This window comes from Ceratina calcarata, unplaced genomic scaffold (genome assembly GCF_001652005.2).
Source record: "Ceratina calcarata isolate Rehan_Ccalc_2016 unplaced genomic scaffold, ASM165200v1 scaffold87, whole genome shotgun sequence".
In the NCBI taxonomy this organism is placed as follows: Eukaryota; Metazoa; Arthropoda; class Insecta; order Hymenoptera; family Apidae; genus Ceratina; species Ceratina calcarata.
In genome coordinates, this window is record NW_017180051.1 from 255,686 (window position 1) to 273,326 (window position 17,641).

The 17,641-nt window shown below is 43.3% G+C and overlaps 1 protein-coding gene across 1 annotated transcript in view; it reads left to right on the top strand.

Annotated features, from left to right (window-relative positions):
• The window catches only part of LOC108631302 (discoidin domain-containing receptor 2), a 178,246-nt gene that overhangs the window by 107,844 nt on the left and 52,761 nt on the right, over positions 1–17,641 (top strand). The window contains exon 4 of the mRNA XM_018035141.2: positions 7,067–7,283. Coding sequence (XP_017890630.1) covers positions 7,067–7,283 — 217 coding nt within the window. The remainder of the gene's footprint in view (positions 1–7,066; positions 7,284–17,641) is intronic.

Here is a 17,641-nt window from a genome sequence, read left to right on the forward strand (position 1 = left end):
TGCTTTGGGCAATATAGGTATATACTAAGTTTCAGTCTTTCTAGTGTTAATTTAAAAGAAAAATCATCGTCGACAATTTGTAGTTGAATAATCATCTTCGAAACTCGGTCAACTTTCGATGTCATAATTTCTTTACTGGTATCACACATATTACTGACACACTCTATATGCATTGGAAATGCATATTCGATGCTAGACAACGTGTCCGAGGCAAGTTGAATATATATTCTTGAATTTTTATAATTCAGCCAGGGAATAGATTCTCGTAACACGAGTCACCTTTAGCAAGTACGTAACAGCGAAAACAATTTCCCGCCGCTTTCGTAGGATTGAAGAATCTGCGGTGTTACCCGTTTCGCACGGGTCGACGTATAAAAATTAAAGCTGTCAAGATACGAGGCTACGTAAAGGAAATACGCTAACGCGCGTACAGCCGAGGAACGCGGCGGACTTTTTGCGCGAGTAATGGCTTTTAGAGTCATTACTTGATACACCGTGATTTAGAAGGCGCAGATAAGGATACAGGCAGGTACGAGGGGGCTTTATGCTCGCAGTCGATTACACGCTCGCGTCCGAGGTGAATCCCATTTTCGATCTTCGCTGCGCCCAGGTTAAGGAAGGGGTCATTGAAATCCATTGTACGTTCCACGAGCTTCCATAAAAGTTCCATAAGGTTTCCAAGAATCTGATAAAATCGAAATACTGCGATACGAGGCGGGGGCGGGAAAAGCTCGCGGAATTGGGAGCCCGTTTTCTCTCGTGAAAAGGAATTCTTCGGATAAGGTAAAAATGATGATTTTACGACACGCGACCGCGTAATTTGGGAGGGTAGACCCGAGCGAAGCCCCCTCTTAGTTATTTGTTACACGTTTTCGCTGATACCGAATCGAAAACCGGAATTCAATTTGCACGGATGTATCAGATCGTACCGGGGCGGTACAAATTTGAACGGGTTCAATATAAGCGGGCTGCTGATATTCCGCCGAGGCGATACTAGTCGGGGAGAGAAATAGGAACGCGTACGCTGGATGGGAAGCCCGTGAGATAAAACAGAGGGGAACGGCCCGAGTAGGACGAAGGTTCGTTCTCTAAGTGCAGGCAACCTTCTCCTTGATTTCGCGAAGAAAAACACGACGAATCCTTAAGGAGGTAATAGCCTCCCCGGACCGGAGCGTATCCTGATAACGTTTATTGCTCGGCGACGGTGTCCACGATGTTCCCTCAATCCCAACCGAGTGGAAATCTTAGATCGCGGTCGATATCCCTTATCCTCTCGATTCTATGTGTAATCCTCTTCTGTTCTACTCTTAATTTAATTCATCTCTTGTACCTCAAGTTAAAAGCTCAATAACGCATTGATAAATTGGCTACACGTTTCAGAAATCTGTAGAGGAATTATATCTGTATAAAATAAAAAAATGTCTAGAGGCTACGTAAATATTTTTAACTCACCCTAATTTATAACATCTCCTGAATTTTTCTTTAATTGAATTGTAAGTTGCATCTTGTATAATGTTACATGTAAATAAATGCATTTTGTAAATTATTTTTAAACCATTTGCATTACAGATTGTCAGTTATAAATAGAAATTCAAAGAATATTTAATATAATAATTAGTAAATAGAAACAGGGATATTTGCCGATATTATGGGTTTAATCTTATCAAATGAAGTCCCTACGTTGCGGTATCGACTAAATTGCGGTCGCGTCGTATCTCGCTTAATGTCGATTGCAGGTAATATGTAATAGAAATGGAATTTTCGAGATGAAACCGTGCCGGGGTATAACAGCGAGTGCTGAGAGTTGTTCGTACACATAAACCGAAGGAGAGCAAGAGACACATGATAATTGCAGAAACGTGGTCACGCTACAGCCTTAATCTAATCGAGTAGATATCTCCTATTGTGGTACGTACTCATTGTCACGGCATTTAGCTCGGAGACGGAGTATCTTGATCAGCAGAGACCGCAGTCACAGAAATTATATTAGCTGAGGAACGTCGTAACACAAAGTTTACATTTATACGAAGTACAATGAATGATAAAATACAGACGTAAAAGAAGATAGAACGTGTGTTTTGAGAGAATGCAAAAATAATTCTGATTGTCGTGTGTTAAATTCGATTTGAAGAGAACGAAGAACACTGGCAAGTACAGCGACAAGTTTTCTAATTAAAAAGCAGCGATCGCGTATTTTCCGGGGCGTCGGGAACGGCGCGGCTCGTAAAACAATCCGAGTGCAAAAATTCTCGCGTGTAGCGAGCAGACGAATTTATGGTTCAACGTGAGCACGAAATTTTCAACGGGCAAGAACCCTCCCACGAATTACGTCCTCTTTTCCCGTCGTTCCTTTCCTTTTTTTCAACGCGTCTACACGGCCTGAATCAGATAAGTCCGGCGGCGTGTCAATGTCTCTCGGCTACCAACGGTTTGCATAATACAGACCGAGTGTATAACGTCGCGTCGGTGTGTCACGTTCCGGCTAATTTCGGCGAATTCAGAATCGCCCGCGAGGCGGTTAACGCAATGGAAAATTTAACTCCGTTACGGTGTCTCTCCTTTTTTTTTTTCGTCGCGGTCAATTTAATGCCATCCGCGGCTGCGTCGGTCGGGGGACGGGATTTTCGAAGGTCCGAAACAAAGTCCCCCTCGCACTCTACACCTCGATCGTTCTTTTTCGACGGACGGCGGACCACACACGAGGCTCGATGCTTTCCCCGAGAGTTGACGGCAAAAAGCCGGTTGAAACGGCGCGTGTAGGCCGCGGACAGACGTAACTCGGGCTAAACCGCGTCGGGAATGATAAAAAAGTGAAGGGGGATCGGTGACGGGGCCGTGTTATCGCGGTGTCTCGCGGCGACGATAATAATTTCCGACGGTAATGCCTCGGCCCCGTGAACGTCTCCCGTTAACACCGGGAAATATGAAACGCCGCAGATTGATCAGATACGATACGAATTGATTGCGTGAATACATTCGCTGAAACAGGTATCGATCGTTTATATTGTTTTTCTTCGATTCAAGCCACTTTTATTTCGAATAAACGTGTCCTCCTTACTTGTATAATAATTTTCTCATTAGAATAAACGCATTCAATTTTCATTTTTCGATCTCACCCCGGTTTGATATTGAATCTGAAATCAGATAACGAGACGCGATATTTATAATACTGTCCATTTCGAGGTTTGTGAAAAATCAAGATAGCTTCACGTGTTTCTGAACTGCTGGATTACACTATTAACCAGAGGCGGAGGAATATAATCTGAATCTTAACAAGGAGCACGTTTTATTACTATGTTCCGTATGATTGACAGAAATGTTTCGCAACACCTCGCGTGCATAAATTATTCATATCGATTCGAGGGGAATTCTTATATCGAGCGCGTAACATACGACATTCCATGTTCATTAATACAAACGCATTTTGTCCGTATCGTAAACTCCTTGTCAGTTTAATGTTCTCAGCATATACATTTGCATACGCGTTCCAGAGGCGTCATAAACCGAGCGCGTCTTACTGTCAGCGTACACGCCTGTGTGTGACAGTCCATATCAATTAGCCGTTAATACCAAGCGGTATCAATTAACATTCGACTCTGGCAAGCGTGGACGACACTGGATTTTACAAGATAACTCAGAGTCGCGTCCTAATGCCTCGATCAACGTCGTAAAACAGTCCTACGCTTCTATTATTCCATCGCGTCGCGGAATTGCAGGTTGCGTCGTGCGTCTCCTCCTTCCTCGTTGTTGCAACGACGGGGAAACCAGTCCGAGGTGGTTGTTAGGGATAAAGAGGCGGTTGCCAACGGTCGAGCTGTAAATCTCGCGGAACCAGGCTCGGGACACGTTGTTGCAACGACGCTGCCCTCGAGTACGACCGCCCCGCGTTATCATTCCTGCTTTGATGGCCGGTAAGCACGATTATTAGCGCGGCACCTCGTCGGCGCGCGATATCGCGTCGTAACGATAGGGGCGAACGCGAAAAAATCGGGTGGCACGCATTAATTTGGCGGTCCCGTTGCAAATTACACGCGGCACCGCGTTACATGGTAAACACTACGTGGCAAGCGAAACGAGACGGGCGATCAGGTGAAACGAGTTTAGATAAGAAGGACTCGGTTCAATCCCGTCGAAGATACCGCGTCGTCAGATGCGATGGAAGCGTCATTCTTGTTTCTGTCCCATTGAGCCAACGATCGTAATTTGTCAAGTGGAGTTAGTGGCTCGGTGGAAAGCTGTCGGGCCGGGTTCTTCCGGATAAATTGCCTGAAGATTCAATGACGATTGATTATGTACTGATTACAAGAATATGTGACAACAGTATTTAGTTAAACGGTACGGTAAAAACTAAGGGTCTCTTAAATGAAGGGGTATTCAGTAGGAATTAATTGCAAATGAATTTAAGGTTCGTCTGACCATAAGTAGAGTAAAATATAAGCGTTTAAGTGGTAGGGATTAGGATTTGTACGAGCAGGAATATCAGAGTTAGAAGTTTAGGATGACGTGTTGAAGACAAGGTTCAAACATAATGCAACTGGAACAGAGTTTGAAGACAGGACAAAGTTTGCAGATAAGAGTGAAGAAGTGAAGATACAGAATGATGAAATTTCGGTATAGAAAATAGAAGACAAGGAATCTATATCTAACATAATTACTAAATAACGTTGCCATATAACAACGTTTACAAATATTAATGTTAAACTTGACAAAAGATTTCGCTTATACCAGTTTACCTAAATTGTGTATTAAAATGAACGAAATTAAAGCGAGGGGAGCTCTAAAGGCTAATCCCATCCATTCAAAATTCTGCAAAGATTGCAAACTTCCCAGCTTGTTTTCCGTTTATGAAAGAAACCGAATTATCCGTATCGCGGAGGGGACGTCGTTGGCTATTTCCCTGGCGACAATTAAGGATAACGCGGATACCGTCGGGTACACGTTGTTAAAACACGCCTCCAAATATTCCGGTAATGAAGAATAATGCGCGACGCTAAAACAAACTCTCGACGAGGACGGTTAAACCTCGAAGACGTTTGGGTGTCCTCTTCGTCCCGTCGTCGACGTCGTCGGCCTCGCACCTTCCCAAAGGATATACCAACACGGACATGCCGGCCAAGAGAAGCTTCGCTCTTAGCCAAGCATTTAAACGGTCCACGCAATTAGGGAAGGCGCTTCGCGCCTCATCTTTTATTCATGCCGACTACAGCCCGGCCCTCTCTCCGCGCCTCGCTTTCGACCCCCAAAGATTAAAACTGAAGCACGCCGATGCCGGCTCCCGGCGGCGCGGTGGCTGCCTGGCTGGACATATTAAATGGCCGGCTCGCACCTCCGATCACTCGCCTGTACACACGCCGCGTATCACTTTCTTCTTGCTCTTCTTTCAACTGTCACGTTTCCTTACCTCCGTATTGACGCTTAACGAGCAGACATTCGTATGCAAAATAAAATATTTAGCACATCAGCTTAAGTTACCTGAATATCCCTAAATGCGAATACATTTGTTTTAGTCCTTCGATCACATTTCTCTTTATAAGGATATTTTCTCCAGATCAATTTCGAACACCATATATGTTATTCCTAGACCGTCGATTTTTATGCGATTATAGATAGAAAATAAACCTCTTTTATATAATCTCGAAAAATACATAAAAAATTTGATGTAAGTTTTATATTAGGAAGTAATACAAATGGAAAATCTGTGTAAATGGATTATATTCCTTAAAATGTGTTTCAGAAAATATGACTTTACATAAAAATCCGCAGTTTGATTATTACCCACAAATCTGTATAGAAATAAATAAATGACTGAATGAAACATGAGACCCTATTATCATTTTTCATATTCAATATTTCCTTGTATATATGTACAATTTCCATGAGAATACATCAGATCTGCAGTGAAGTAATGAGGATTTAGCGTGTCATTAATCATTCCAATATTTATATAATTTATTTTTTACACTTTTTCAAATGTGTTATTTTTAATGAGTATAAAGAGGGCGAAACGAGGGAAAACGTGAAACCCGTGAGTTGTGAAAGTTCGCGTGGCTCCCAAGGGTGGGAAAGTTTCGCGAGGGCGCGAAGATTTTACGGTTTTATGATTATTCTACACGTTTTTAATTTTAAATGAGCCGCCTCGCCGCCCGCCGGGCTGTTTGTTTTTTAATGACGATTGAAATTGCTTCGCCCCGGGCTGAGGAAAACGAGCTCCCCGGGAATTTAAAAATCCCGAAACAGTGGAATTTTTTCTGGCAAGGAACTTCCAAGCCTGGATCACGCCAGTTGCTTTATTTTATGGATGGAATGAATATGAAATGTTTGTTCGCAATTCTTTTCAATCGAACGTGAATCGAAATCAGGGAACAACAAATCCACTTTGAGAAGCATTGAAAGATGCTGAAATTTGTAATTTCGATAATGAAGGTATTAAAAGTTGAAGATGAATGAGTTCCGTATTCGTTGCGATATCGGAATTTAGTTGGAAAATCTTGAACGGAAAACGAGAACAAAGAAGGATATCTTCGGCCTTAATTAATCAGTTATGCCTCGAGGGGAACATCGAAAGGCCGGGTGAAGAATTGCCGAACGTTCGAAGAGGAATACGTCAAAGTTCGCGGAATCTTTCAAGAATGTTGTATCCGATTATTCGTTACTCCGATACGCAGAAACTTCTTGCGAACGTGCCTGGAATCGCAACTCCCACTGTTACCTATCCCTTAGACTTTCTCAACAGTTTTTCGTTTACTGAAGACTTGAGGATTTCGTTAAACGCAATCTTCCAGAAAAAATCTTAACGTTCGCCGAGATGAAAGCGACAATTACGTAGGATCTTTAGTATAACTTTCGTTAATAAAAAATGAAACATAGCGAGTAGGGAAATGAGTCAGGATTCAGTTTTAGCATCAGTTAATATTATAGTAATAGCATTTTATTAGTTATACATTAAAGAAGTATAAATGTTATATGTACTTCATAAGATGTATATATTAGAAAAGTCACGTGACTACCCTAGCCCCTTAATTATCGTCCGACTTTGAAATTGAACGAGTTCGTTTTTTTGTTTCAGATTAAAAGTGGAGAATCTCGGTGGCGCGTGGTGCCCCAAGAATCAGATCAACCAGGAGGCGCGAGAATGGTTGCAGATCGACCTTCATTCAGTTCATTTGATCACGGCTACCGCCAGCCAAGGTCGTTTCGGGAACGGTCTCGGCGTTGAGTACGCGGAAGAGTATCTGCTCGAGTACTGGCGACCGCATCTGGGCAAGTGGGTTCGATATAAAAAGGTGAGTCTCCCCTTATACCTCGGCGAGCCCATTAACTGATTTGCTGACGCGTGGCCTGACCGTCTAGTTTCAGTCTGTCCCGTTAAATCGAATCCAAGCTTGGGTCAAAAGTTTATTTACAAATCGTTGCACCATTAATGAAAATTATATTAAATCTAAAAGCTTGCTTAAAATATGCTGTATAAATAACATTTATTGGTTACAGTCAATTTTAATTATCTGTAGGATATCTTGGAGAGAAATTCGTAACCAGAATCACTTTAGTCATTAAATTCTTTTATTCAATCAGCCGTCAAGGGTAATATAATTTACAAAGGCTATGAAATTTAATCTCGCAATGACAAAAGAGGTCATAATTAGTGGGATCTCTTACAGATTTCCGGATTAAAAGATCCGGAAAAGAATTTAAGAAGAATTTATTGAATGGTCAAGAATTTCTTGTCAAGATGTCCTACGGATAATTAAAATTGATTTTGACGAATCACTATTAGTTATACTTCAGATTTTAGACAAGTTAGGTGGCTATATTTATCGTTAAAAGCGTTAATCTCGCGAGATATCTTGTTTAGTTGTACAAAGGGGATAAATTGCTCGGACACGTGTCTGTAAACTTTGAAATCCGAGCATCAAACGGCATTTATACAACGTTTCATGAATTATGTCCTTGATCTGGTTGATCAGGCTAAATATATCGGCGATCATTGGCGTTACAAGTAACGTTTCGCAGAAGGCGGGGGTCGCGATCAAAAGTGCACTGGCTGCCGCGGGATTGATTAAAAAACAGCTCGAGATATCGTGATTTATGGACGATCCGTGCATCTGCTCTCGCTGTACGATCGGCAGCTGCGCCGGGAATACTCGAAACCGAATCACGGCCTGGTCATTGGCCTGAAATAATAATTCCGCGCCGATTAAAGCGGCCGGATTGTTATTCCTGGTGATGCTCTCGAGGCGTAAAGATTTCAACCCGCTCGGCCGGCCGGCGCGCGACCGCCGGTAGCTCAAAGCGCCCGGCCGACGATCAAGAATCGAAGACCAGCCTGGAGGATTATCCCGCTTGAAACGTAAGCCGCTTATCGCGAATCCGTAAGCTAATTTCGTACCGGCGATGCGCCACTTTGTCGAGCTACTCCAGCTACGAAGCCCGAGCCTTGCGGTCTTTGTGTTCCCGAGTTTCGCGAATAGCTCTTGCATTATACAGACCTCCAGTAGTCCGGATCCTCGCCATTACGTTTCTTTCCACGATTTTTCAACCCCGCCCTCGAAATAAATCGGGTCCGCGGTAGGAAAAGCTCGCCAATTTTCCAGTTTAATTGGACACGAATTCTGGTTCATACAATTGGAAAATAGCAGTATTGGACCTACACAATATTTTTCTTATCATGCGAGAAGTTATTCTACTGCTTTCGTAATTCAATAAACGTTTTGAATTCTATATTGAATAGATCATTAATTTAAGTAAACGTTAAGAGGCGTACAAGATTATGCTGACGTAAACTGATAGAGCTCCTGTCATTGTGTGAATAAACTTGGAGATGAATCAAGCTCGACTTGAGAAACTTGTAGAATTAAGAGCACTCAAAGGCAAGGGTACAGAATGTACCAAGGCAATTTCAGCAAGTACCGGTTTAAGGCATGGAAGCGACGCGCGGTGCGCTGGTAATAAGAGGCTCGTAAGGAGCCAAGGGCGACGCGAAACATTTTTGCGGAATTGTCCTTAACATCCAGTGTCAGTGTTTACGGACCTCGACCACGCGGCTATTACGACACTTTAAACGCGGTACGTCCCTCCGGGCGCGATTTTGACGTGACGTATGACGGTCATTAATGGCCCTTGCACCGTTTTACGGCGCTGCCAACAGCGTCCTGAAAAGAAATAAGCAGGCAAATTGGTCGGAGGCGATCGAGCGTCCCCGTATCTCGAGCCACAGTACCGGGATCTTATTAATATTGATGGACCGAGCGAGGATTAACGCGTCAGGGGACTGCGGTCTCGTCTGCGAGCCTCGGTGGCCAGCGTCGCGTGTTCCGCTTCGTGATTTCGTGTAAAGTCTAATTTCGACACCGATACCCTCGATCAGAGCACGCTTCAACCGGTGGAAATTAGCGGTTGGCTGGAACCATGTTCCTGTTTGCAAGCTGGTTAATTTTCTAACAATTAGTTTCCGATGAAATAGGGACAATAGTTCGCTGAATGCAGTACTTGTTAGTAAATGGCTACTCTTAGGATTTTCACATAAATGTTCGTTTCTCCAAAATTGCTTATTATACAAGTTCGTTGAGAAGAAGTAGTTTACTTAAAATTACGAAAATCACAGGTTTGCACGATCATTGGTCTACAACTGAGATAAAAAACAATATATGTTTGGATGTGCCTAACTTTTTTATACTTTCATCGTTCATTTGTATGATTGAAATTTTGTACATGCAGACAACTTAGTTACAGCTACAAAAAGCATGATTCAAACTTTTATTGGGTACCCTCGTAAAAAAGTTAAAAACCGTGATATTTATTTTTTTTCCAGGCTTGCAATTAACGATTAAGTCTTCAAGAGGCTCGTTACTTAATTTTTTTAACACTTGTCGGTAATATTTTGAAATTTTCATCTCTTTTATTAATAACCCGGCAGAAACAGTGCAAATACGGACTTATAGAAATAATTTTCTCATCGGCTCGTCAAGGACTTCGTTCTCGAGAAGTTAATCGTTAATCGTGTAATTAAAAAATCTGCAAGCCCGCTGTTTCTTTCACAATTCCAACCAATAAAAATGGTCAACTTTTGTACACATTATATAGTAAACTCGGTCTTCTATCATCCTACAATCATCTAACAATGTTGTTTGGTCCAATAGTAAATGATTGAAATGATATTAGGTCCTTAAAAAATGTTAAATACTTCCGTGAGCCACTATAATTTTATGTTCTCTATACACACGATGAAATTCCTGTTTAAGATTTCTATGTTAAAGTTTATTTCTTGAAAGTTGCTAGCTGTACTGGTTTGCTAAGGGGCGTGTAGCCGTTCATCAAACCTATCAACAGTCTGAATTTCCAAGAAAATCTTGAAAGTGGTATATTGAATTACTCGCCGGCAGATATCGTCATTAAATGCAAATCCCCGGCTACTAGGCGTCACAGGATTAATCATCCCATCGTCGTGAAAGTTTCACGGGTTAAAAAAATTCCAGTCTCGCAGCCAGAATGCAAAATAAAACTGTAAATTTCCCCGAAGGCCGCTGACCATCCCCCCCCCTCTCTCTCTCTCTCTCTCTCTGGTAAATCGGTTATCCGATCGTCCGTCTCTATATCTACATCCGCTGTCCAGTTACTGCCTTATTAATATTGATGGACCACTTGCGCCGGCGCTAATGCGGCAACGGCACCAGACTGCAGAAGTTCGCTCCTCCGCGAAGACTCTTTCACCGTCACGCGTTCCACCTTATGATTTCATGCAAAGACCAACTTCCATCTTCTCTGCCTCATGATTATTCACTAATTCGGGACGAAGCTGTCCCAATTATCGGATACCCGCTCAGAGCCGATCGTCGGAGCTCGTTTATCCCCGCTGCTTGTAAATTGAACAATTACAACCGGTTGAACATCTGAAAATCGAACAACGTGCCTGATAATTATAATTGAAGTCTTTACCGTCAGCGAGTTATGAAAATAGAAAAGCCTGCACAAAAATAATAAACTCTATTGCATAATGTGAATATACATCGTTTACGAGATTAAATATTTATCTTTCCAAGGAATGGAGTGAAAAAATTCGCTGCGGCGGCGTCTCATTAATCTGTGAGAGGTTGCGAAATGTTCGAAGCTAATTACGGCAGGGAATCTTCACTGAGACCAGAATCTGCGGTTGCGTTTTGAGACTTTCAGTGAAAGCGGACGAAAAGATTCCTTAATTACAACCCTTCCACGAAAGTCGCATTTCTTTGTCTTTTTTTTTTTAGGGTCGCTTACACGCGTGTATGGCCGACGTTCTAGAATATCTCGAATATTCCGCGGAATTATCCGCGGCAGGGAGTGAAAAGAGTGTTCTCGAATGTTGGCACCGGGAACCTTAAGTTTTCAGCGCACGCGAGAGTTTGCGTGCACACGCGCGCAGCTCGCAAGAAGAAGGCAGGAACGTACGTCGGTACCTGTTTGTGTATGCGGCCGCGCAAGTTGTACCCGCGTAATAATAATTGTCACGGGGCCAAAGACGGCAACGGCGCGGCTTCAAAAGACCGCCGGGGGTAATTAAGGCTCGAGGCGCCAACAAGCTTCGCCTTTCTGCGCGCTTCCCTGCAAATGCGCGAGCACGTTCGCGTTCCGGGACAAGGAGGCCTGCTTTTCTTCGCTGCCACGGCTCGATAACGAACGCGTCGGATTCAGGCCACACGATTAACCAAACGCTATTTTCCAAATCGTAAATTAAATACATTTTACGGGTTCTACTTTCCTGTTTCTAATTATTCTTGGAAGAGTAAAGAAATGTATAGACGTGATCGTCTGCGAATACTAACGATTTCCTTACAACAAGATGAGAGTAACATAAGGAACAGGATAAAGAGAACGAAAGAGCAACCGTTCTCACAGTCAGTTGTTGAATTTACGATACACTATTCCACTCGTTCTCATTTTATGAGTGACTGCCGTTTCCTGTTTCCAAAAACAACAACAACGTTAAGTAAGAGGAAGAGGAATTATTGAGAAGCAAGCAAGGCGCCGATGCTCCTACACGAAGCTCTGAGATCGTTCCGCTTTCCTGTTCTTCCTTCACGATAGTTTTTAATGAGCACTGACGTCCCTCCCGTCCCATTTTCCGTCCTCCTCTGTTTTCGCGTCCGCTTCGTTATTTTATTTAGCCCGTCGTAAGCCGTTAAAGCGAGACTGCATCTTTTAATAACCGAGCAGTGTGGGAAAGTTACAAAAAAAATGCCACCTGAATACGCAAAACGGTGTGGCGGGTAGATACGCGCGATACGGGCAAACGCCGGGCGGATTTTCATAGAACGACGGGTATACCTTTTCATCGTGTCGGCCCGATATCGCGGCACTCCGGCCCGGGCGAAGAATGTCACGGCATTAATTACCCGTATTTTAATGGGATGAAAATAGGATCGGGGGTGGGGAGTGGGCGGGTCGGTATTCGCAAAAACTTCAATTAATCAGAGTGACCCGGTTTCGCTCTCAAAGAAGGCCGTGTGTATGCCGGTACGGTGGCAGCAGTTTTAAAACGGCTCTTAATCATGCTTCTAGGCAGAATGTACTGACCCTCGACACACAGGGAATAGGTACTTCTCTTTCTCTAACCGTCACCCCTCGCCGACCCGTTCGCTCCCGTTTTCAACGTTTTTTTACCCCCGCGATTTTACTATGACAAACTCGTCGCGTTGAATCTCGGTACATCGCTTAATCACAGGTGACTCCGTGCTCGCGCCACCGCTGCTACAAAGCGTGCAGTGCGCGGCGCGTCGCGTGCGCGAACATCTATCTTCGCTCGACAATTTATACGAAAAGTTGAGCTCCGCTCGGTTGTATACATTTAATTTCCACGGGATACGGGGAAAATATAGAAACGTGCTGGTTGGTAACGACGTGATCCACCGAGATTTTCGACGATGGCCAGTCTAGATTGAAACCAACGTGGCACGCGACTCGTTTTGTTATTGCGTCTGGCAAAAAATCTGATAAATAGTCTCGCTTAACAAAATCTACTAGTATATCATGTACACGTAGCAACGTAATAAAAATGAAATAAATCATGTAACAAGTTGTATAACAATTTATACATATAGTATATCTGATGGTAGGAATAAATAATTGAGTGGAACACGACGTTGAATATTGAATAATATTTAATCTATCAATATACAGGGTGTTTATTTTATGTTGAACACCTAAATTATTTTCGCTACTATTTAAAATAAGAAAAAATAATTAAATAGCCGTTTTGCTTTTTCTCGTGCCTCTCTCCACTAAATGAACCATAGATGATTTATTACCTGATTACGTGATCAGATAACTTATTCATTAAAATTTTCATTTGTTCATCCATCTCTTAATACATCTCATTCAATCATACGTTCTACAACGTGTCCTAAGATACGAACGAGGTGGTACGTAAAAACTTGCTATCAGTTTGATAATGCGACTCGCTGAGTTAGCGACAAGGTCCGATTCATCATCGTCATTATCGTGTCACGCGAGTATCCAACCCGAGCTGTCAGCTTTTCTTCGTAGACTGGCCCGTGACGCGGGAATTTCGCGTGGAAATCCGATAATTACGGCAGGGGAGCGAGTGCGGGGGTCGTGGAGGGTGCGTGAGGAGACGAATGCGTGCGTGTCGACACGCAAGCACCCGGGAACGTTGCGTCGGTTCCCAGCCCGGCCTAGCCCGGTCCGGCACGGCTAAGCCCGGTTACCACGTAAATCACGAGCGCGTACACGCCACGCGCACGTGGGCGGTTCAAGGTGGTCGAAAAAGTAAGGGTGGTTACGTCGTAACCGGTGCGTAATGTTAGTCGCGGCGTTGCACGCACGGGAAGCCGGAGACATTAGCGAAACATTGCCCGGGCGAGATAATTCGCCGGCGTCACGGAATAGGTGAGTCCGCGCTGCTTTATCACGGCCGATTGTTATTCTAACTGCTACCATAACTGTTTCTAATGGGCCGGATGAAGCGAGTCGCGCTTCGACGGAAACCAGATCCCCTGCTCGCCGCACCGCACGCCGCCGCGCTCGCCGGAGATACCGCGGGACGAGCTACCGAACCGCGGACGGGGTTGCGAGTTCAACCGCGAACGCGGCGAATTTGCCAAATTTCCCCGGATGAATACGGTGAAAGGCAAATCTTTTTAAAATCCGAATAATATTTTTCATAAATCGTCTGGCTGGAGATGAAAACCTGAATTTTGTGGTATTAAATAAAATCCCTGTGTAACTTATTTAAGACGCACTTCAGCGGAATTCGGAATTCATGATTTAACGAGTGCATCGGTACGGTAAAATGAAAATGTTTGCAATTTCTATGAAATGTTACATACGATTTTATGCATATGATATTAAACCGCATGCTCGGAACAGGAAATTTTAATATCACGTGTGGTATTAAACCGACCGGGCTAAATGCAAAATCGTGGATAATTTTATATCTGAAAAAGCTTACACCAATTTAGCCGAAATCGACGGTTCACGGTGAATCCGATGTCTGCGTTCGCGTAAAAACGCAATCAGCTGGATCTGCGGGTGTGTGTATAGTCGGCAGGCAAATAAGTAAAACGTTCTCGTAAAAATATCGTTCTATCGGGGACCGAAAAATCCAATAACATTTGCGGTTCGCGGGAGAGCGGCTCGTCCATAGAGGAGCCAAGACGACGTAGCTACACGCTCCGATGCAGTAAATTTCCTTTATACGCCGGCTCGATAGGCAAAAACGGTCATCGGCATAAGTTATAGCCACTTGGAAATCGCGTATCTTAAGTGGAGGGACGCCTAGCTCGACCGAATTTTTCCGCGAGCATCCTACTTACGAGGATAAGCGGTCTCTTTAACGTTTTCCCATACGTTGCATCCGAGTCAAAACTCGATCGACAGCTCGTTGAGAAACTATCAAGATTAATGTCGTAAGAAAACTCTTACTCTATCTGACTCCGAAAGGAGTTTGGTCGGTGGATAGTGAAAGATGGTTCCTCGATGGCTTCCAATTAACGTTCAGCTTTCCTGCACAATGTTTACATTCAATTTTCTCGGTCTATAAAAATCGAGCTTTTCAATGACGATGTTATGACAAACATTACCTTTATATACGACCGGTAACGAGAAGCAGAGACGAGCCTTGATTCCGAGGCAGACAATAACAAAGCTCTCGTTTCAAGCAAAATAATTGGTCCCGGGAAAGCTTTCCGCGTCGCGTCGTTTCCTCGTTCAAAAATGGACCGCGCAAGCATCGCGTCGTTGCCCGCGGTGCGAGAGGCCGCAATGTAATTTTACAGTGTTTGAGTGATAAATGAAGCGCATACAAGACGACAGCCATCTCCTCCCCGATATTGTCCCGGGTCCCCGAGTTATTAACAAGATCAGCTTCCTTCCCGTATATACTTCGCAATTTCAGCTGCCTTACACGCTAATAAGCAGGCTTATTTTCCGCGTTACCTGCTTCCATCGCCGTTCGTTATCGTAATTAAACGAATTTTGTTTTAACCTTTCAAATTATCCCAGCAGACAGTATTTCAATGTCTCACAATCTATTTCTAAATTCAATTATGCATTTTCTATCATGACCAGATTTGCCTCACATAGACAGTATTTCACTATTTCTAGAGATAATATCTAAATATTATTAAATTATCTTCTTGCCTCATTAAATTATGCATTTTCTACTACGACGTGACTTGCATCGCATAATCCTAGTAGACACTATTTCACCATTTATACTAAAAATGGTTAAATTATCGTCTTATCTGATTAAGTTATCAAACTTCTATTATAACTTATATTCTATGACTTGCAAAGATAATTCAGTAAATGATTTCTAAAAATTATTGAATTATCATCTGACATGATTGAATTATGCATTTTTAATTACGACACGACTTGCCTCACATAGACACCGTTTTATTATTTCTAGATAATATCTAAAAGTTATTAAATTATTAGCCTACCTGATTAAATTACGTATTTTCTATTACGACATATCTTGGATCACAAGAATGATTGAGGACTGAAACAGCCGAGCGAATAGTCGGACCGCGAACCGAAGAGGCCCGAACAATAACGCAGATCGATATCAGGTATAATTGCTGAGCGCTTAACACTTGACCTCCGTGCGCATGCACTGACGTGTTACGCACGCACGCACGCACGCACGCACGCACGCTCGCACGCGCGCATCCAAGCGCCGAGGGATAAAAGTAAAAGTAGCCGGAAATTGCATTATAGAGTGGCGCACGTGAGCAGCCCCTCTGTCTCTCTTTTTCTGTGTTTGCTCGTTCGACGGTGGCAGGTAGAGTTGCAAGGTCGTCTAGCTTTTCGAAGGTCCCGCGCGGCCCGGGCTAATGAAAAGCAATATCCACCCCTTTCAGTCATCGCCCTAAGGCTCACGTGCATCCACCTATTCAGTGACGCCCCTCGTACAAATATGATACTTCGTTTCCCGTTTATCGCTGCCAACGTGGCAAATTACTTCACTGAAAATTTCCAGTCCTATCGCAGCCCCCTTTAGAAAAATAAGGGTTGTACGATAATTTCGCACACACACGCGTTCTAACAGAGGTCGAAGCACTTTCGCAATTGTAATACCTGAGCGTCTCGCATTGTTTCACGTTAAGAAACGCCAGTAAAATTAAAAGGAGAAGTAAACTTGAGACCGTGAGGGAAAAAGTGTTATAGAGCTCGATCTTCCTGGACTTGATAGATTTAAGGGGCCCATTTCGAGGAATTAAATTCTGCTCGCACGTTGCAATCTCATTAAATTCCTGGGGAATAAACGCCTGGGTCGGTTCTACGCCAGTGGAAAGTGTGGCAGCGCTGATGGTGTAACGTGCTACCGGCGCGGGTCCCTGGGTGCCCGAAATGAGAAAGAATCGACCCCAGACAGAGGGTGGCCAACCACCCTGGGCTCTGTAAGGTATACCGCGCCGGGAGAGGCAAGGGTTCACCTTTGGGAGTGCTTTCCAAGTGGCTGTTTCTCGAAGGAAACGATGACCTGCGAGCCGGCCAGGACCAGACCGAGGGGATGGGAAAAGCCTAAGAGTTGCTTCTTCCAACATTGAAAAGGCTTAATTATATATTTATAAAGGAGGCTCGATATACGGCACGTATTCGACGTTTTCGAGTCCGTGGGAAATAAAACCGAGTTACGTTCGTGGAATACACTTTTCGTAGGACTGATAGAATACTTTTCGAAACTAAATAATGTACGTTCCTTTTTATGGCCTGCTTTGTATCCCTCGTAAGCGTTTCTCTATAACGGCACTGTTCAACTGGCGATCCGCGAAGCATATCAATCTCTTTAAACAGAACTTTAAATAATGTATGACAAACTGAACAAAAAATTTGTACCTACATTAAATATCCTAATTGGAATTTTTTTACAAGATTTTAATGACCTTAGACGGAGTTTAAGTTTATTCAGTAATCCATTTAGTATTGATTTTGGTAGATTCTAAATATGAAATGGAATTACGTGATATTCAGGCTGACTCATTTATTCTAGCTAAAATATCTGGAATAGAACTGCTCGAAATTTTAGACAAAGAAAAGCATCCAAACATGAGAGATTTTAGACTTGAAATCATTTCTACGTTTGGAACACATCTGCGAGCATGCATTCTCTCATATGAAATATACAGGGTGTCCTAAACCTGTC